The following is a 21,701-nucleotide window of genomic DNA, read 5'->3' as shown; positions in this document are numbered from 1 at the left end:
ATCTGTCTGCAATGCGGGAGACCTGGCTTTGATCCCTGGGTCAGGAAGATCCCCTAGAGAAGGGAATGGCTACCCACTCCAATATTCTTGCCTGGAGAATTCCATGGACAGAAGAGCCTGGGGTTGCATGGGGTTACAGTCCATGGAGTTGCAAAAGAGTTGGACACGACTGAGCAACTAACACACGTGCACACTATAAATATTAATGGACAGGTTTTGTGATCATAAGTTTTTATCTCTCTGGAGTAAATATCTAGAAGTGGAATTGCTGGGTCATATAATTTTATGGACTGAAAGTTTGTGCCCACTTCCCAAACTCACTACCTGAGGCCCTAACTCACAGTGTAATAGTATTTGAAGCTGGGCACTTTGGGAGGTAATTAAGTTATATACAGTCATGAGAGTGGGAGTAGTTCCTTTATAAAAGAGACACACGGCGCTGCTTCCTCTCTTTCTCTACCATGTGAGGACAAGGGATAACGATGGCTATCTGCAAGCCTGGAAGAGAGCCCCCACCTGGAAACCAAATTCAATTCAGTTCAGTGTCTCAGTCGTGTCCTACTTTTTGCGACCCCATGGACTGCAGCACGCCAGGCCTCCCTGTCCATCACCAACTCCTGGAGCTTGCTCAAACTAATCTCCATCAAGTTGGTGATGCCATCCAACTATCTCATCCTCTGTCATCCCCTTCTCCTCCTGCCTTCAGTCATTCGCAGCATCAGGGTCTTTTCCAATGAGTCAGTTCTTCGCATCAGGTGGCCAAAGTATTGGAGTTTCAGCTTCAGCATCAGTCCTTCCAATGAATATTCAGGACTTATTTCCTTTAGGATTGACTGATTTGATCTCCTTACAGTCCAGGGGACTCTCAAGAGTCTTCTCCAGCACCACAGTTCAAAAGCATCAATTCTTCGGTGCTCAGCTTTCTTTATAGTCCAACTCTCACATCCGTACATGACTACTGGAAAATCATAACTTTGACTAGGTGGACCTTTGTCGGCAAAGGAATGTCTCTGCTTTTTAATATGCTGTCTAGGTTTGTCATAGCTTTTCTTCCAAGGAGAAAGCATCTTTTCATTTCATGGCTGCAGTCACCATCTGCAATGATTTTGGAGCCCAAGATAATGAAGTCTGTCACTGTTTCCATTGTTTCCCCATCCATTTGCCATGAAGTGATGGGACCAGATTCTATGATTTTAGTTTTTTGAATGTGGAGTTTTAAGCCAACTTCTTCACTCTTCTCTTTCACTTTCATCAAGAGGCTCTTTAGTGCCTCTTCACTTTCTACCATAAGGGTGGTATCGTCTGCATATCTGAGGTTATTGATATTTCTCCCATCAATCTTGATCCCCGCTTGTGCTTCATCCAGCCTGGCATTTTGCACGATGTACTCTGCATAAAAGTTAATAAGCAGGGTGACAGGGAACCAGATTAGCTGACACCTTTACCTTGGACTTTCCAAATTCCAGAACTGTAAGAACAAATTTGTTATTTAAGGCACTAGTGTATGATATTTTGTTATAGCAGCTGGAGCTAATATATATGATTTTTTTAGTTTGAATAAATTGAATTTTTAATTAAAAAAAGAAATATTGAACTAAAACCAACATTTGGTACATAAAGAATGAATCTGGAAAATCATGACTAAAAATTATATCTCTATATCTTCTTTTAATAGAATGTTTGACAGAGAAAAAAGTTTAATTTTGATGAACTCCAATTTATCCATTTTTAAATTTCATTCCTTGGGACTTCCCTGGTGGTCCAGTGTCTAAGTCTCCGAGCTCTCAATGCAGGGGGCCTGGGTTTGATCCCTGGTCGGGGAACTAGATCCGTTGTGCCACAGCTAAGAGTTCGCATGCTGCAACTAAAGACTCCACACATCCCAAGAAGATCAAAGATCCTGTGTGCCACAACCAAGACCCAGTACAGTCAAATACATACATATTTTAAAAATAAATAAAAGCAGTGGGATTGGCACCAAGCTTCTGGGACCAAAGCTCGTCTGAGCAGAATGAAGTGTTCCCCTCTCTCTCAAAGTGCCTGCCCCATGTCCTGTGTCTTTGCTGTGCTGCTATCACTCCACTGTCACAGGGAGAGGAGTTGAATGAAGGAAAAAAGATATGGAACTTCCCTTATGCTCTCTGACCCTTAAGAACCCCTTTCCCATCCCTTGGGCTTCTCTGTGGGCACTTCTGGGTTTCAGGCTTCCTTTGAGTCTAGGCCAGGTGATACCAAAAAGGAAAAAAGGGGTAAAATTCAGTGGAACTTGAAATTCTAGTCTTCTTCCCCAGTCTGCTTTCTATTATTCACTTTGAGGAGTCCTCAGGGAGCTACTCTGTGATCTTTGTCCAGGATTCTCTGGGACTTTGGCCACCTGATGGGAAGAGCCAACTCGTTGGAAAAGACCCTGATGCTCGGAAGACTGAAGGCAAAAGGATAAAGGGGTGGCAGAGGATGAGATGGTTAGATAGCATCACTGACTCAGTGGACTTGAATCTAAGTAAACTCTGGCAGATAGTGGAGGACAGAGGAGCCTGGTGTGCTATATAGTCCAGGGAGTAGCAAAGAGTCAGACACGACTGAGCGACTGGACAACTGTGGGACTCTCTCGGGAACGAGATGAGGTTGGAGTATGCTTACTCCACCTTGCCTAGAACCAGAGCCTCTGTTTTTTACTTTTATCATTCTCTCTCTTCTACTTATTTTGGTTTTAAATTGATCTTCTGGTTTTTACCCTGACAGTCTTTTGTCTCTTCTAGTGTAAGTATATGAAAAGTGGTACCTTAGGGCTTGCTGCTGCTGCTGCTAAGTCGCTTCAGTCATGTCCGACTCTGTGCGACCCCATAGACGGCAGCCCAACAGGCTCCTCCATCCCTGGGATTCTCCAGGCAAGAACACTGCAGTGGGTTGCCATTTCCTTCTCCAATGCATGAAAGTGAAAAGTGAAAGTGAAGTTGCTCAGTCATGTCCAACTCCTAGCGACCCCATGGACTGCAGCCTACCAGGCTCCTCTGTCCATGGGATTTTCCAGGCAAGAGTACTGGAGTGGGGTGCCATTGCCTTCTCCAACCTTAGGGCTTAGTCTTGCTTATCTGTAGTATTCTTAGCTCCTCCCTCCAACTGGGTCAGCTGCGTCCTCCAGCTCTTGCAGCACTGCCTGCTATCATAACCAGTCACAAGAACATCTGGAGACTGAAAAGTATCATCTCTTTTTTATGTCTCTTTTTTTAGAAGAAAGCAAACTTTTCCAGAAGCCAGGCAGCAGGCTTTCCCTAATGTCTCATTGGCCTAAATTGAGTGATATGCCAGTGCCTAAATCAAAACTGGGCTTCCCTGGTAGCTCAGTGGCAAAGAATTCACCTGCCAACGCAAAAGATGCAGGTTTGACCCCTGGATTGGGAAGATCCCCTGAAGAAGGAAATGGCAACCCATTCCAGTATTCTTCCCTGGGAAATCCCAGGGACAGAGGAGCTTGGTGGGCTACAGTCCATTGGGTCACTAAGAGTTGGACATGACTTGGGGACTGAACAACAACAACAAAATCAAAATTACTTGCAGGTGGAATGCAATTATCATTATTGGCCTATACTAATCATTTGTGGTTGAATGACTATCAAGAAATCAAACTAAAACCACCTGGGTTGCAAGACTGCTAAAAGTCAATGAATCAAAAACAATGTTTAATGGACTAATTCAGTTCTGATGTGGCCTCACTGACATGTCCAAGTGGAGATATTCTACCTACAATCCTGACAAGTCCTTCTTCAATAGACTGGAGCGAGCAGACCTATATAGGAAAAGATGGTAGATGTCTATCCAGCTGATCATTAGCTCTGACAGTAGAGTTCCTTATTTTAGCTGCCACTCCATGTCATTATAGACTTTGAATAAAATCAGTCCCCCATCTGAAGACAAACAAGTTAATCATAGCCAATCTTCAAATTCAAACTTGAGTAAGATTTAGAGATCCAGATAATAAAACATATCCATGAGGTTAAAATGTCAGGAACCAATAAAGTAAATAATTAGCATGTGCTGAGTCACTTCAGTGTGTTCTACTCTTTTCAACCCTGTGGACTGTAGCCCACCAGGCTCCTCTGTCCATGGGATTCTTCAGGCAAGAATACTGGAGTGGGTTGCCATGCCCTCCACCGGGGGATCTTTCTGACCCAGGGATTGAACCTACGTCTCCTGCATCTCCTGCCTTGCAGGCGGATTCTTTACCCACTGAGCCACCTGGGAAGCCCAAATGATTAGCATATAATAATAATTATAGTTATTTAGCATATAGCTTTATAAAAGGAAGCATGTTGAATCCAAGATAGAAATTATAAAACAATATCATTTACTAGCCATCCAGGACTTATTGCTTATATAATCCATTCAGATCTTCTAGGACTGGGAATTCCCTGGTACTCCAGTGGTTAGGGCTCTGCACAGGTTCGATCCCTGGTCAAGAGAACTAGGATCCCACATGCCACGCAGAGTGGTCAAAAAAGTAAAAATAAATCTTTTGGACTGCTGGAACAATCCCTTCATGGCCTGTCCTAAGTGTTAGTGGCAAAGAGAAGATTCTTTTTCAGTCTCTTCACCTAACACCTGTCTGGATTTTGTCTTCCAGATGATCTGCTTTTTGACAATCTACAGTGTTTCTTTCTTTTTTTTTTTTTTTTTGGTAAACTGTAAATGTTATTAGGGAAGAATTATAGAAAAGTCTTTTCCCTTTTGTTTCCTCCAATGTTCCTGTGGTAAAATAAACATGAAGTTTACCATTTTAACCATTTTTAAGTGTATAGTTCAGTGGCATTAAATACGTTCATAATGCTGTACAACCATGACAATTATCCATTTCCAGAACTTTCTCATCACCCTGAACAGAAACTCTGTACCCATTAAAAACTCTCAATCCTCTTCCCCCAAGTCCTGGTAATCACTATTCTATGAGTTTGCCTATTCTAGATACCTCATTTAAGTAACATTATACAATATTCATCTTTATTTATCCGGCTTATTTCATTCACTGTGTTTTCAAGGTTCAGCACTGTTGCAGCATGTACAAATTTCTTCCACTACCCCAAAGCAGGGAGCTTCTGTGAAATCTTTTGGAAGCTTATTTGGTGTACTGTGCTCAGTCACACATTGAGCGACCGACCCCATGGACTGTAGCCCACCAGGCTCCTCTGTCCATGGAATTCTGCAGGAAAGAATACTGCAGTGGGTAGCCATTCCCTTCTCCAGATCATCTTCCCCATCCAGGGATTGAACCCAGGTTTCCTGCATTACAGGCAGATTCTTTACTACTGAGCCACCAGGGATACATGAACTCAATCAAGATAAAGCACAGATGCTCACAGACATAGTTCAAGGCTATGGCAGCTTGATTCTGAGATGCTGAGTAGAGTTCCACAGAAGGGGCTTGGCGGTGCCAGTCTCGCTGTTCAGGATGCATGCTGTCTCCATGTGAGTAAAAATCACTCAGTCATGTCCAACTCTTTGTTACCCCATGGACTACACAGTCCATGGAATTCTCCAGGCCAGAATACTGGAGTGGGTGGCCTTTCCCTTCTCCAGGAGATCTTCCCAACCCAGGGATCAAACCCAAGTCTCCCACATTGCAGGCGAATTCTTTACCAGCCACCAGAAAACAGGTAGTAACATAGGTCTTTCATAAAACTGAAGTGATATAAAGTGAACTTTCAAAACACAGAGGCCACCGGTACTTGTTTTTACTAATTGAAATAAATCTGAGGAGGATTTTTACTTTCAAGGAAAAAGGCAGTGATAGCTTTCAGCATTTGCTTTGCCACAAGCAGCCCAAGCAGCGAGAGTGGCACCACGAAGCTCCTTCCTGGAGAACGACCCTCAGCATCTCCGCATCAAGCTACTGTAACTTTGAACTGTGTCTAAGGTAACCGCTTCTTGGCTTTACACCATTTCAGCCTATGAAAGTTTTCAGAGGAGCACTCTTCTTTCAGATAGCGGGAGAAACCTGTACTGATGTAGGTCTTTTGTATAAAGTGAAGTAATGTAAAGTGAACTTTTGAAAAGTGGGGGATACTTGTGTCAGAATTTCATTGCTTTTTAAGGCTAAATAATATTCCACTGTATGTATATAGTATGCTTTTGCTTATCTGTTGATTTACTGATGAACACTTGGGTTGCTTCCCCCTTTTGGCTATTGTGAATGATGCTGCTATGAACGTAAGTGTACAAATATCTGTTTGAGTCCATGCTTTCAACTCTTTGGGGTCTCTATTAGGAGTGGAATTGCCAGATCATATGGTAATTCTATGTTTAGCTTTTTGAGGAAACACTAAGCTGTTTTCCACAGTGGCTGTACCAGTTTACATTCCCATCAACGATGCTCCAGGATTCCAATTTCTCTACATTTTTGCCAACACTTGTTATTTTTTTGTATTTTTAATCAGCCATCATGATGGGTATGAGGTGGTATCTCACTGAGGCTTTGATTCGCATTTCCCAAAAGATGAGCGATACTGAACATCTTTTCCAGTTCTTATTGGTCATTTATATATCTTCTTTGGAGAAATGTCTATTCATGTCTTTTGCCCATTTTTGAAATGGTTATTTTCTTTTTCTGTTGAGTTGTAGGAGTTCTTCCTACATTCTGGATATTAATCCTTTATCAGATATATGATTTTCAAATATTTTCATTCCACAAATATTTGAGCGCCTATTATGGGCCATGCATTCTGTCTGACACTTGAGAAACACCAGTGACTGTAGCTCATGTTCTCAAGAAATGTAAAATAGTGAAGTCAATACAGTAGATATAGTATCCATTTAGTGGATAAAAGGCTATCACGTTGCAAAAAAAAAAAAAAATGGAGCTTATCTTTTATAGATGATGTTTTTGCTTCCTGAATCCCCACCCCACTGGGTAGGGAGTGTGATGGTGAAAGAGTTGAATTAAATTATTCAGTCCATTTTAAATTCAACTCCCTCACATGGCCATTTCTCCCTCTGCCCTTCTCCGCCATCTGGAGGTCTGTGGAGAGGTGGTGCTGTGGGTTGGGTCTCAGGTGGCCTTGCTGTCCTCCTCATCTTCTCTGGCTTCTGTTCTGGGCAGCTGGTCTGCTGTGGTGCTTGTTCATCAAACCTGCAGGAGCAAGTGCTCTGTTCCTCAGGCCAGGCAGGAGGCCAGTGCCCCTTCCTTGGTGGTGTGCCTTCACTTGGGTCCTAGCCACCCCTCTAAGGAGTGGCTCAGACTTACAGCTCTGAGTACAGGTTCCACAAAGTTACTTTGTGATCTCAGCTCTCCCAGTGGTTCGATCAGCTAATTTCCAAGGTCCCCATCAGGCATGGGGAATGGTAACACATCTTCTGAATCACGTGGTAGCTGGCAGAGACCCTTTGCTAAGTCTGTACTGCCGTTTCACAGTGTTCCAACCTTGGAGCACAGGAGGCCTATTGGCAGTCGTCTTCCCAGTGCACTCATGACAAGACCAGCTTCCTCCCGTTTCCAGCTGTCTCCCAGCCCCCTCCAGCACTGCTGCAGAGGTGAACCATCATCTGTGTCTGACCTTTGTCTCACCATTCCCAGGATCAGAAGGGCTTTTACTTTTTCCTTCTTTTGCTCTCACAACTTTCTTTCTTCTCAAAGTATCATTCACTCTCCTCTGCCTTGGGCTATATTTGCAGTTTGATATTTTACTTTAAAACATTTTATTGATGTATAGTTGATTTACAATGTTGTCTTAGTTCCAGGTGGACAGCAAAGTGAATCAGTTATACACTTACCTACTCCTTTTTAGATTCTTTTCCCATATAGGTCATTCCAGAGTGATGAGTGGAGTTCCCTGTGCTATACAGTAGGCCCTTATTAGTTATGTTTTATTAGTATATAAAGTGTATATGTCAATCCCAATCTCCCGATTTATCCCTCCCTTCCTTTTCCCCCAGCAACCATGTTTGTTTTCTACATATGTGACTCTTTCTGTTTTGTAAATAAGTTCATTTGTACCATTTGTTTAGATTCTACAATATAAGTGACATCATATACCTGGTTTTCTCTGACTTCACTCAGTATGACAGTCTCTAGGTCTATCCTTGTTGCTGCAAATGGCATTGTTGTTCTTTTTTTATGGCTGAGTGCATTTTTTTTTTTTTTAAAAAGGGGTTTTTTTGGCTGTGTTGGATCTTTCTTGCTGCTCGCAGGCGTTCTCTAGTTGCAGAAAGCGGGAGCTGCTCTCTAGTTGGGGTGCATGGGCTTCTTACTGCAGTGGTTTCTCTATTTGCAGAGCGGGGGCTCCAGGCATTCGGGCCTCAGCTGTGCTGCATGGGCTCATTAGTTGTGGTTTGCAGGCTCTAAAGTGTGGGCTTAGCAGTTGTGGCAAAAGGGCTTAGTTGCTCCATGGCATGTGGGGTCTTCCCAGAGTCTGGATTGAATCTGTGTCCCCTGCATTGGTAGGTGGATTCTTAACCACCAGACCACCAGGGAAGCCCCTGAGTGCATTTCAATATTTTAAAAATATTTTATTTCATGTGATAAATGTGATGCCAGACTGAGAACAGATTGCTATGAAATCAACAGAAGGGTGTGGAGGTGGTCCCAACCAGCTCTTAAGGTGTCACAGCTTCCTGGAAGAAGTGGCATCTGAGCTAAAATCTGAAGAACATACAGGAGTTAGATAAAGTGTAGAGGCTGGATAAGAGTTTAAAACGAATACATACAAAGGCCCAGAGGTAAGAGAAAGACTTCTAATCCAAAATGTGTTTGACATATTACCCAGCAATCTCACTGCTGGGCATACAAACCGAGGAAACCAGAATTGAAAGAGCACGAGTACCCCAGTGTTCATCACAGCACTGTTTACAATATCCAGGACATGGAAGCAGCCTAGATGTCCATCAGCAGATGAATGGATAAGAAAGCTGTGGTACATATACACAATGGAGTATTACTCAACTATTAAAAAGAATGCATTTGAATCAGTTCTAATGAAGTGGATGAAACTGGAGCATATTATACACAGTGAAGTAAGTCAGAAAGAAAAACACCAGACACGTGTACCCCAATGTTCATCGCAGCACTGTTTATAATAGCCGGGACATGGAAGCAACCTGGATGTCCATCAGCAGACGAATGGATAAGAAAGCTGTGGTACATATACACAATGGAGTATTACTCAGCCATTAAAAAGAATACATTTGAATCAGTTCTAATGAGGTGAATGAAACTGGAGCATATTATACAGAGTGAAGTAAGCCAGAAAGAAAAACACCAATACAGTATACTAATGCATATATATGGAATTTAGAAAGATGCTAACAATAACCCTGTGTACGAGATAGCAAAAGAGACACTGATGTATGGAACAGTCTTATGGACTCTGTTGCAGAGGGAGAGGGTGGGAAGATTTAGAAGAATGGCATTGAAACATGTATAATATCATGAATGAAACGAGTTGCCAGTCCAGGTTCGATGCACGATCCTGGATGCTTGGGGCTAGTGCACTGGGACGACCCAGAGGGATGGTATGGGGAGGGAGGAGGGAGGAGGGTTCAGGATGGGGAACACATGTATACCTGTGGCAGATTCATTTTGATATTTGGTAAAACTAATACAATTTGTAAAGTTTAAAAATAAAATAAAATTAAAAAAAGAAAGAAAGAAAAACACCAATATAGTATCAGTTCAGTTCAGTCACTCAGTTGTGTCTGACTCTTTGCGACCCCATGAATCGCAGCACGCCAGGCCTCCCTGTCCATCACCAATATCCGGAGTTCACTCAGACTCACGTCCATCGAGTCGGTGATGCCATCCAGCCATCTCATCCTCTGTTGTCCCCTTCTCCTCCTGCCCACAATCCCTCCCAGCATCAGAGTCTTTTCCAGTGAGTCAACTCTTCACATGAGATGGCCAAAGTACTGGAGTTTCAGCTTTAGCATCATTCCTTCCAAAGAAATCCCAGGGCTGATCTCCTTCAGAATGGACTGGTTGGATCTCCTTGCAGTCCAAGGGACTCTCAAGAGTCTTCTCCAACACCACAGTTCAAAAGCATCAATTCTTCGGCGCTCAGCTTTCTTCACAGTCCAACTCTCACATCCATACATGACCACAGGAAAAACCATAGCCTTGACTAGACGGACCTTTGTTGGTACAGTAATGTTTTTGCTTTTGAATATGCTATCTAGGTTGGACATAACTTTCCTTCCAAGGAGTAAGCATCTTTTAATTTCATGGCTGCAGTCACCATCTGCAGTGATTTTGGAGCCCCCAAAAATAAAGTCTGCCACTGTTTCCACTGTTTCCCCATCTATTTCCCATGAAGTGGTGGGACCAGATGCCATGATCTTCGTTTTCTGAATGTTGAGCTTTAAGCCAACTTTTTCACTCTCCACTTTCACTTTCATCAAGAGGCTTTTTAGTTCCAATACAGTATATTAACGCATATATATGGAATTTAGAAAGATGATAATGATGACCCTATATGCAAGACAGCAAAAGAGACACAGATTTAAAGAACAGACGTTTGGACTCTGTGGGAGAAGGCGAGGGTGGGATGATTTGAGAGAATAGCATTGAAACATGTACATTATCATATGTGAAATAGATCGCCAGTACAGGTTCGATGCATGAGACAGGGTGCTCAGGGCTGGTGCACTGGCATGACCCTGAGGGATGGGATGGGGAGGGAGGTGGGAGGTGGTTCAGGATGGGGGACACATGTACACCCATGGCTGATTCATGTCAATGCATGGCAAAAACCACTACAATATTGTAATTAGCCTCCAATTAAAATAAATAATTTAAAAAATGTGTTTGGCATAGAGAATTAAAGATGTAATAACAGGAGAGAGAGAGAAAGCAGAAATGATAAGCGGTGGTCAGATCATGATGAGCCTCAAACACTTTGTTTAGGAGTTCTGACTTTATAATAAAGCAATGAGATGCTTGTGTTTTAGGCAAAAAAGGGACATAAGTTTATATTTTAGAAAGATCACTGTGGCTGAAAGAGATGAATGCACGTGAAGGAGACAAAGCTAAGGGCCATTTTGTTCCCTGTGACTCAGGGATTAGCCACCATCTTGACTTTTTCATTCAGCATGCTTTCAATGTTGAAGAGATGGATCCAGAAGGGAGGCAAAAGGATGAAGAAATAAGAGAAAATGACTGATGGCAGCCCACATCCTTCAGAGGTGGGGAGGAAAGGTGAGGGGCCAGAGAAGAGAGCACACCCTCCTTCATTCTGAAAGAAGGGGAGAGGAGACGATGGGGGAGATGCAGCTAAGCTGACAACCTTGATGGGCTCCTCACTTTTTTTTTTTTTTAAGTGAAGAAGGCAAAATCATAGCCATGTGCTCAGGAAAAGTTAAGTGGCCAAGGAGGAGTATGGCGGACACTGTTTCAACACAATTGGTTCCCAATCCCCAGCTACCATGCTATCTTCCCGCTTGTCCGACTCTGCTACCCATGGACTGCAGCAACCGCCAGGCCTCCCTGTCCATCATCAACTCCCAGAGCTTGCTCAAACTCACGTCCACTGAGTTGGTGATGCCATCCATCTCATCCTCTATAGTCCCCTTCTCCTCCTGCCTTCTATCTTTTCCCAGCATCAGGGTCTTTTCCAATGAGTTGCCTCTTTGCATCAGTTGGCCAAAGTATTGGAGCTTCAACCCTAGGGGTTGAAAATACTTGCTTTACCAGACATACTTGCAACAGGGGAACATAGGTGGAATTTTGTTGGGGCTTCTTAGAAAGCTAATTTTTTTCTAGTAATGGAGATGGCAATGGGTGGAGCACCCTTTCCTCTTTCTCCCTGACTTGACTCCAGATGCCACTCCAGACCTGGGACAGCACTCCCTCTTATCTGAGAAAGTAAACATGAAGGAAAGGCCAAAGTGCAGAGACAGCAGCCAGAGAAGTCATTGTTCAGTGGCTGACTGACAGCCAGCAGCAGCTTGACTCCAGATTTCTGGTTGCGGACTCTAATTTGTTTAAGCCACCAAAAGATTTGCTGGATTTTGTATCCAACATTCCTGGTACAGAAGGTTTCAAGGTTAGTGGCAAACATCTGAGCTGGTCACTGAAGAGAATTGGAGAGGAGAAGGAGGAACATAGGATTATAGATAATAATGAAGGCTCAGATGAAGTGAAATTATTCTAAAAACATCCAATTTCATTTTGGAGTGCTTACTATCTGTGGGAATTAATCAGTTTGATGGGGATGCTAGTAATTTTTTTAATCAAATTTAGCTCAAGTCATATTAATTCTCTGGTTAGATAAACTAGCACCTCCTACTTATTAGGAGACCTAAATAGGAGCAAGATAACTCAAAGAACCCAGTGACACCCTTTAAAGATTCATTATTCTAAGAGGATATGATTCACTTTACTTTTCTGGTGGAAAAGTTCATATTATTCACAATGAAAAGAAGGTAATCTTGCAAAGCTTATGGCATAACTAAGTGAAGAAGGACACTTCCCTCAGAATACTTGGTTTAGATTCTGTCCTTTTATTCACATAGTACTCTATGAGTACTATGAGTACTTCCTATGAGTACTATTCACAAAAAACTTTTTATGATTAAGCAGTAACTGACAATATATATATCTTTTGCTGCTTTAATAGATGGCTTGTTCCTCTCTTTAATTACAAAAAGCATGAGACCCAAATAAAAAGATTCCTATGTTTTTAATTAATGAAAATATACAAACTCAGTATTTATGTATATTTACTAGAGCTACAAAGTATGACCCTAACAGAAAATTCTAAAATTAAAATTTATATTCACCTCTCCCTTAGAATCTTATTTATCAATGTTCTAACTAAGCAGAGCAGGTACTCCCACATTTGTTTCCAGAGTTACTCCAAGCACTAAACATGGCTGGATTTTCTGATAATGAAACGTTTATACTTCATGAGGAACAAAGAAGTTCCCCATGAGCACTCTCTTCCCTTCTCCTTCCAAAGACTCATTTTTCATGGTTGTCTCCATAGTTGGTAACTGTGGCACCATGGGAGACACAATAATCCACATATTTTTAAAAAATCTATTTATTTATATTTGGCTGTGTCGGGTCATAGCTGTGGCACGTGGGCTTAGTTGCCCTGGCAGCGTGTGGCATGTGGGATACTGGTAGCTCCCCAACCAGGGATTAAACCCACATCCTCTGCATTGGAAGGTGGATTCTTAACCACTGGACCATCAGGGAAGTCCCAGTCCATGTATTCTTGTAATATATATAGAATTCTATCAAGAATCCCTGGAAAGGGGGACATTATCTTATATATTGTCAGAATAATAATATAAAACCATATCTGTCATTTAAACAAGAGACTCTGATTGAATTAAATGTGGTATATCTCAATGGCCTCTTCAAATTGAACTTTAGTGATTTCCTCATTTGTATAAGAATATCAAAATCCAAGGTCTTACAACATGATAAATTGTCTAGAAACTCATCTTACTAAGAATGATGAGAAAGGCCCAGAAAAGGTTGTCCTGTGATGCCTGAAACACGTTCACAGCTGATTCAGGCCAGAACAGAGGTCATGAAGAACTCTGCAGGAGAGCCATCAGCTGTTAACAGTTCCCATTTCCAGGTGTGCACGTCAGCCTTGTTGGGACCGTCTTTTCTTCATCTTTCTTTTTTATGTTAAGGTGATCATCAACTTTATATAAGCACACACAGAAAACTGTTCATTATTAGAACACTCCGTCTATGGGGTCGCGCAGAGTCGGACACGACTGATATGACTTAGCAGCAGCAGCAGCATTATGGTTATGTCACTCCCTGAAGACATGTAGCGCTATCTTAATACTTTCACTGAGATATTTCCAATATAAATTGTAAAGGAGATAATTATTTTTTTCTACACAAGAAAAATATTTAATTCTACACTATTATTTTTTTCTAATCATGTATTCTGAGGGAAGTGTCCTTCTTCATTTGGTTGTGCCATAGACTTTGCAGGATTACATTCTCTCCATTGTAAATAATTGGAACTTCTCTACCCAACAGTGATGTGAATTATCTTAGAATAACAAATCCTTGAAGGGTGTCACTGGATACTGAGTTGCTGCTGCTGCTGCTGCTGCTAAGTCGCTTCAGTCCTGTCCAACTCTGTGCGACCCCATAGATGGCAGCCCACCAGGCTCCACCGTCCCTGGGATTCTCCAGGCAAAAACACTGGAGTGGGTTGCCATTTCCTTCTCCAATGCATGAAAGTGAAAAGTGAAAGTGAATTTGCTCAGTCGTGTCCAACTCTTAGTGACCCCATGGACTGCAGCCTACCAGGCTCCTCCATCCATGGGATTTTCCAGGCAAGAGTACTGGAGTGGGGTGCCACTGCCTTCTCCAGGATACTGAGTTATCTTGTACTTAATTAGGTCTCCTAATAAGTAGGAGGTGCTAGTTTATCTAACCAGAGAATTAATATGACTTGGGCTAAACTTGATTAAAAATTAGCATATTAGCACCCCTTAGTATCATAAACAGTATGTAGGCTCTTTATACATCAACTATACCTCAATTTGGCCACCTCATGCGAAGAGTTGACTCATTGGAAAAGACTGATGCTGGGAGGGATTGGGGGCAGGAGGAGAAGAGGACGACAGAGGATGAGATGGCTGGATGGCATCACTGACTCAATGGACGTGAGTCTGAGTGAACTCCTGGAGTTGGCAATGGACAGGGAGGCCTGGTGTGCTGCGATTCATGGGGTTGCTAAGAGTCAGACACGACTGAGTGATTGAACTGAACTGAACTGATACCTCAATTTAAAAAATGCAAACAAAACAGTTTGTAGGTTCTTGTGAATTTTCTTAAGAGATGATTAAAGTCCCTTTACTCACCTGCTTCCTAACAATGACCCTGGACATTTCAGCGTAGGTCTTGAGGTACATATTCTTTTTGGTCTCCTCGAGCCTGGCAGGCTATAGTCCATGGGGTCGCAGAGAGTCAGACATGACTGTCTAAGTAACTCAAAAACAGAAAATAAAATAGGACATTTATTTTATATTTTGGCTGCACAGTGTGGCTTGTGGGATTTTAATTCCCTGATCAGGATTGAAGCCAGGCCCATGACACTGAAAACATGAATCCTAAACACTGACGGCCAGGAAATTCTTTTTAATCTTTGGTCTAACAACTCCAGTGTTCAAGTAATGAAATGGAGAATATCCACTTATATGCAAACTCACACATTCCTTCTCAGCAGGGAAAATGTACTTGTCTAAAAAGGAACATACTATTTTATTATTTGGGTTAATAATATAAACAGTCAAATGTGACTGAGAGTATCTTTTCAAAAGCTGCACTAGAGATGGAGGAGAAAGGGAGAACAGAGGATGAGATGGTTGGATGCATCACCTGCTTGATGGACATGAATCTGAGCAAACTCCAGGAGTTGGTGATGGACAGGGAAGCCTGGCATGCTGTAGTCCATGGGGCCAAAAAGAGTTGGACACGACTGAGCAAATGAACTGAACTGAACCGAGGGATGGAACTCTATAGCTTTAGAATCTCAAACATCTGAATTGACCCTGTACTGAAAAGCAGAGAAGTAAACATTACTGGCAGAAAATATTCCACATTCTCTCCTGTGGCTTTAATAACCTTGGAACGGAAACCAGTGCCCACCGAAACTACCGATTTATACTAAAGGAGTATAGGTGCCTTGCGCCTTCTCCCTCAGAGAAAAATTTCTCAATAAATGCTTCGATTCCCTCACAACTCGTATGGGACTTTTTCTCCAGCAAGTTTCTTCCTGTGTCTGAAAAGATTCGAGCTCTGACTAAAGGATTTCCACATTCATGACATTTGAAGCGTTTCTTCCCAGTATGGATTCTTCGATGCTGAATTAGGACTGTACTTTGGCTGAAAGACTCTGCACACATGTCACATGTATAATGTTAAGGACTGAGCTCTGACTAAAGGCTTTCCCACATTCATGACATTTGAAGGGTTTTTCCCCAGTATGGATTCTTCGATGCTGAATCAGGACTGTACTTAAGCTGAAAGACGTTGCACACACTTCACATGTATAAGGTTTCTCTCCACTGTAGATTCTCTGATGTAGATTAAGGGCTGAGCTCTGACTGAAGACTTTGCCACATTCCTCACACTTGTGTTGTTTTTTTCAAGGACAGTTTCCCTGTCTTCTTTCAAACTTTCTGTCTTGTTCACATGTTCTTCTAAACGTGAAATTCTGGGGAGCATTCACTTGAAGAGTGTTAGAAACTTTGTAATGCAGTTCTTTGCCTGAAGAAGTCTTTTGTCTTAAAGCAGATTTCACATTTTTAGTTCTGGTGTCTCTATCTGAAATAGTACACATAAAAGAAAATGTAATCATTTCTTTGTTCAGAGGGAGGGAAAAGGAAATAGAATGATCTGAATGGAGCATAGATTATTTTTGAGAGAGCATGTTTGCAATATAACATCAATGTAGAGCATGGCACCATGCATGCGTGCTCAGTCATATCTGACTCTTTGTGACCCCCAAGGACTGCAGCCCACCAGGCTCCTCTCTCCATGGGATTTCCCAGGCAAGGCTACTGGAGTGGGTAGCCATTTCCTTCTCCAGGGGATCTTCCCGGACCAGGGATGGAACCCCTGTCTCTTAGATCTCCTGCATTGGGAGGCAGATTCTTTACTACGGAGCCACCTGAGATTTTAGAGGATGGAGAAGGTAAGGCAGAAAACACTGAGAAGATCAAAGGCAAAAGAGATTTACATACTGATGAGGCAGTCAGTGATAAAGATGAAAAGCTCTGTGCAAAAGGTAGAATGGTGAGTAGGGGTAAAAAGATACTTTAGAGACCAAGGAAAGTCTGGAAGAAAAGAGAGGCCTAAAAGACAAGAAATTATTGGAGAACAGGAGCAACTGAAGGAGAGGAATTCAGTATGGCAGTGGGTAGCAACAAGCAAGATTTAGTACAAGTATCAATAAACAGAAGTTAGAATGATAAATTAATCACATGATGGGGCCACAACCCCCCTCACCATTTCATCTGAAGGAGCACAGGTTCTTCAACGCCCACCGCAGCTGCTTTTCTGCGGGCTTGGGTTGGTGACATGGTATCTCCTGAGGGATTTCACAAGTTGGTAGTTTCTTTGCGAGCATGTCCTCATTTTGTCCAAAAAAGACCTAGAAACAGTTTGGTATTACTGAGGCTGAAGAAGGGAATTGGGGTGGGACTTGAGGGTAAAGTAACAGAAGAAACTATCTTGGGACACCAGAAAGGGGAAGGAAAAAAGTAGAGGCACATCCTGATTTCGGGCACAGCCGGGTGTCCGATCGCCACACTATACCCCGACTTGTGCCGAGTGGAGTAAGTACGGTCTGGGAGCTCGCCCTCAGTGACGCGCCGGGCTTCTGACTGCGCCTCGCTCCGCCCTCCCACCGCCGCCTTCTCACGTGTTCAGTCTCCCCATCGAGATCCTTCTCCAGCTCCTCCAGCATTTCCACAGCATCCTCTCTGCTCTCTGGGCGTTACTCACGGCCTGCAGCTCCTCGGGCAGGATGGCCAGGAACTGCTCCAGCACCAGCAGCTCCAGGATCTGCTCCTTGCTGCGCACCTCGGGCCTCTGCCACTGACAGCAAAGCTCACGGAGCCGGCTCAGGGCCCAGAGAAGCTGCTCCAGTGGCGGCCGGAGGCCATATTACAGGCCTGCCTTCATTAACACAAGGCAGTCAGGGTCCCCTGGAGTTTTGACGACTCTCAATTTTGCAGACATCTGGATTGGGAATAGCGCGGGACCGCTAGGCTTCAATCTTCAAGGAGGTGAAACTCTCCTACGGACACTCCGTCAATATGATTCAAGAGACAAGTGGAAACAAGACAAACGCTTTTCAGAACATCACAGCTAAAGATTAGAAACGTTAAGATTGTACCAAAAGTATCCTTAATCTTAACAGAAGCCACTCTTTCAAAGAATACTTCCTTCTTTAAGAGAATCAAAGGACTCATAGGCATTCACTTTCATGAATACTTTGCAATTTATTCTGAAAATCATACCCAGGAGGCTGACTGCATATTACAATAAGAGATGAGTCAGGGTTGCAAAGGAACTCCTGGAGAAGAGAAATAAGGGAAGCTTGGGGAAATTTATGACTCTGGGACAGGCTCAAAGGGCCAAATAATTATTTTTAGCCTGCTAAAGGAATAGACTCATGAGATTACTTTGCATGGATTTTTTTTTTCAATGTTACTAACTTTTAAAACAATGTTACTTTGGCATTAAAGGAATCATTCAGAGGAAAAAAGCATATTCCTCCATCTTAATGTATTTCCATATTTTCATGTTCATATCTACTGCTCATCTGTAATATGTCTTATTTACTTAATCTCTTTATTGTAGATTATTTCTAATTTTTACTATTATAAACAATGCTGGGAAGCACATTTTCAGAAAAATAGCCTATTTTCCAAAAAACATGCTAATTTTCCAATTATTTCCTTCAAAGATGTCCCAAGGACTTGACTCTTCAAAGGAAGAGTGGCAAAATATCTCACAATTTATTATCAAATAAATTACAGAAAACAATGCATCAAATCACAAGGTTGCCGGCAACATGGTGATGTATGCGGAGCAACAATTACTCCAAGTATCACTAGCTTGTTAGCAGAAGAGGGTGGGGAGACACTTTCCTTAGTAGTATTCTAGTATATGTATCACTAGTAACTGATGACTAATTAGAAATGTTATATGTGCCCCTATTTTTCTTTACCATTTTTTCCCCACTTCACCGAAAACTCTTCTAAGTACTCAAGATATGGCAGTCACCTGAACAAAGCCTATTGTATGGCTACATAAAGCTTATACTCTAGCAGGAGAGAGACAAGGAGGTTACCAAATAAATGATACAACCTTACACAGTGAGATGCCCCACCACAAAGGGTAACAATGACATTCAGAGAATTTACTAGATGCCAAGCACTCATCTAATAAATCTTAACAAATACCAATTCATTAAAATTCCCAGTGACTCGGTGGTAAAGAATCCAGTACCAATGCAGGAGACCTGGGTTCCATCCCTCCATTAGGAAGATCCCCTGGAGAATGAAATGGCAACCCATTCCAGTATTCTGGCCGGGAAAATCCCATGGACAGAGGAGCCTGGCGGGCTACAATTCTTGGGATTGCAAAAGAGTCAGAAACTACTTAGCAACTAAACAATAACTACAGTATTTAAATCCCCACAAAAGACCCGTAAGGTTCTTTTCATTTCCGTGCGGTAGATGAGGAACCTGCCAGGGCAAGTTCAAGTAGATAACAGAGACCAAAGCAAAGGAGCAGGGGTGGGGTCTGAGTTCAGGCCATCCACACTTTGTGCGGTGCTGCAGGGTCCAGAGCCGGTGGCCGGGGTCCTGGCGAAGAGAAGGAGCAGCAGACTCAGATGATACTAGGCCGGAACAGAATCGGGTCAAGACCTGAGCGACAGGAGGCATTACAGGCCACGTGTCAGGAGCCATCTAGGGGAAGGCCTTAAGCTTAAAGCATTCTCTGGAAGTCGAAGGCGTGGCCCCTGGGACGCACCCCGTGTCTCCCGCACTAGGAGCCGAATCTGTGCCAGATTCACAGTTGCTCTCAGTTCCACCCAGGAAACCAAACCCTCAGCACCGTGCGAGGGTCCCTAATGAACCCGGTGAAGGAGTCTTTGGGGCCTAGAAAAGAAAACAACAGTTTCAAAGGCCCTTGCTGAATCATCTAACTTCGGAGAAAACAAAACAGAACTTTAGGTCCCGCACTTTCACTTTTCACTTTCATGCATTGGAGAAGGAAATGGTAACCTACTCCAGTGTTCTTGCCTGGAGAATCCCAGGGACGGGGGAACCTGGTGGGCTGCCAGACGTCTATGGGGTCGCACAGAGTCGGGGACACGACTGAAGCGACTTAGCAGCAGCAGCATCTGATGCTCCAGGCCCGTTGCATCTATCTGGGACTTATGACCCCCTGTCCAGAAACCTTCCACCCCCTACACCTGCCCAGAAGACTTATCACCCCCTGTCCGGAAACCTTCCACCCCCTCCCTACACCTGCCATAAGACTTATCACCCCCTGCCAAACTACTAATGCCATCTCAACTAAAGTATACCCAAAACATCCCGCCTGATTAACGTTTGCCTTATCGCTTACACAAACCTCCCTATAAATATGGAGCCTCCCGGATCCCTCTCCGCGCTCAGCCTGGACTTAAGGCCGACTGTCGCCCCTCCTTGCCTGAATAAAGGTAACCTACTTCTGCTGAGGTCGTCTTTCCTTTTTCTGCCTCGGCCTGAACTATACCTTACACCTGGTCCCTGGAGGGCAGGCTGCGCCCAAAGCCCCAGATCCGAGGATCTTTTTCAAAGGGACTGACTCTCTCTTGGAAACAGCTCCTCTAATGAACCGGCTCCCGACGGTCCTCGGACACCTTCCTCCCCCATCCCGGATGGGGATCGACTCGGTGAGGTCCCAAGAGGGGGATTCAGGGGGAAGGGGTGCGCGGGAAGGCGCGTAAGCGCGCGGGGGGTGATAAGAGGAGGTCTAGCTTTGGGGTCGGGGGTTGGGCGCCCCGGGGTGCCGGGGGAGGACAAGAAGAGGGGGAGCGCGGACGCGCGGTGAGAGGCCCAGAGGTGCGGGAACGTGGTGGGGGCCCCCGGGGAAGCGAGCGCGGCGTGAAGGAGTAGCCGGGGATACTGGGCTGTGAAGGGTATGAAGAGGGGGTGACTGGTTAGAGCGGGTGGGAGGGGTGGGGGGTGCTGTCTGAAGGTGGCTCCAAGGCCCGCGGGAGACCTTTCCCCGCCCCCTGGGTGATGGTCGCTTCTCCTCGAGCCCTCGAAGCGCGAAGAGACCTCAACTCTAACCTCTGGCCTGGGAAAGACTGCCCTGCGTTTTGGGGTAGAAGCCTGGGAAGCGCCAGACCGGTTGCTTCCGGTCCCCGGTGTGGACAGGGGGTGGAGATCGGGATGCGGAGTGGTTGCCATGGAGACAAGCCAAGGCCGCCGCCTCCGGCAGCCAGAGAGGAAAGAGCAAAACGCCCAGCTGGTGGGAACCCAGCTGCTGGGGACTCCCGTTCAAAGAAACCAGCATTATTACTTCTTAGAGTACTTTTACTTACATCATTTCCTTTGCTCTTCAATCACCCAGTAGGGTTATTCCCATTTTATAGTTTCTGCGAGTTGGCCAAGGTCACGGAGGAGACTCCTGTGCGTTCCACCGCTATGCACAACTTTCTGTAACGCCATCTGCGCGCCTGAGGTTGGCTGCGCTCTAAACATCCTGTTGCGTTCGTGCTAAGTCGCTTCAGTCGTGTCCCACTCTTCACGATCCTATGGACTATAGCCCCGCCAGGGTCCTCTGTCTATGCGATTCTCCAGTCAAGAATAGTGGATTGGGTTGCCATCCCCTTTTCCAAAGTATCCTGGTAAGGAATGGGTTTGATTGACTCCCCCCACCCTCTTCAACCTATGCTTTTGTTTGCAGAGAAGAACCAATTCTGACTCCCTGTTGGAATTGTTTGACTTGCTTTTCCTTGCAATTGTTATAATCATACATAATGGCCTGCCTCAGAGAATATAGGCCCTCTGCCTGACTGTTAAACTAAAGGGCCTTTGTTCAGATCCCTGTCCATATGTAGGTGGTAGGAAGGAAGACATTAACACATCCCCTGCCTGACACTTGCCCTTCTAGGAAATATTTGCAAGACTAATGGCCTTTTTACTTTGTTTCCTCACCTCCCCCAATC

The 21,701-nt window shown here is 43.9% G+C and overlaps 1 protein-coding gene across 1 annotated transcript; it reads right to left on the bottom strand.

Moving 5' to 3' along the window:
- Positions 1 to 9,039: 9,039 nt before the first annotated feature.
- Positions 9,040 to 21,046, bottom strand: LOC107131771 (zinc finger protein 396-like). The gene is given in 8 exon segments (XM_059881117.1): positions 9,040 to 10,450; positions 11,503 to 11,642; positions 14,824 to 16,288; positions 16,973 to 17,117; positions 17,471 to 17,605; positions 19,586 to 19,638; positions 20,388 to 20,657; positions 20,821 to 21,046. Coding segments are annotated over 6 exon segments (1,287 nt in total). The 3' UTR covers positions 9,040 to 10,450; positions 11,503 to 11,642; positions 14,824 to 15,830.
- Positions 21,047 to 21,701: the final 655 nt, after the last annotated feature.

The sequence above is a fragment of the Bos taurus genome, chromosome 24 (assembly GCF_002263795.3).
Source record: "Bos taurus isolate L1 Dominette 01449 registration number 42190680 breed Hereford chromosome 24, ARS-UCD2.0, whole genome shotgun sequence".
NCBI classification, from domain to species: domain Eukaryota; kingdom Metazoa; phylum Chordata; class Mammalia; order Artiodactyla; family Bovidae; genus Bos; species Bos taurus.
This window is presented reverse-complemented; position numbering and strand designations above follow the sequence as displayed.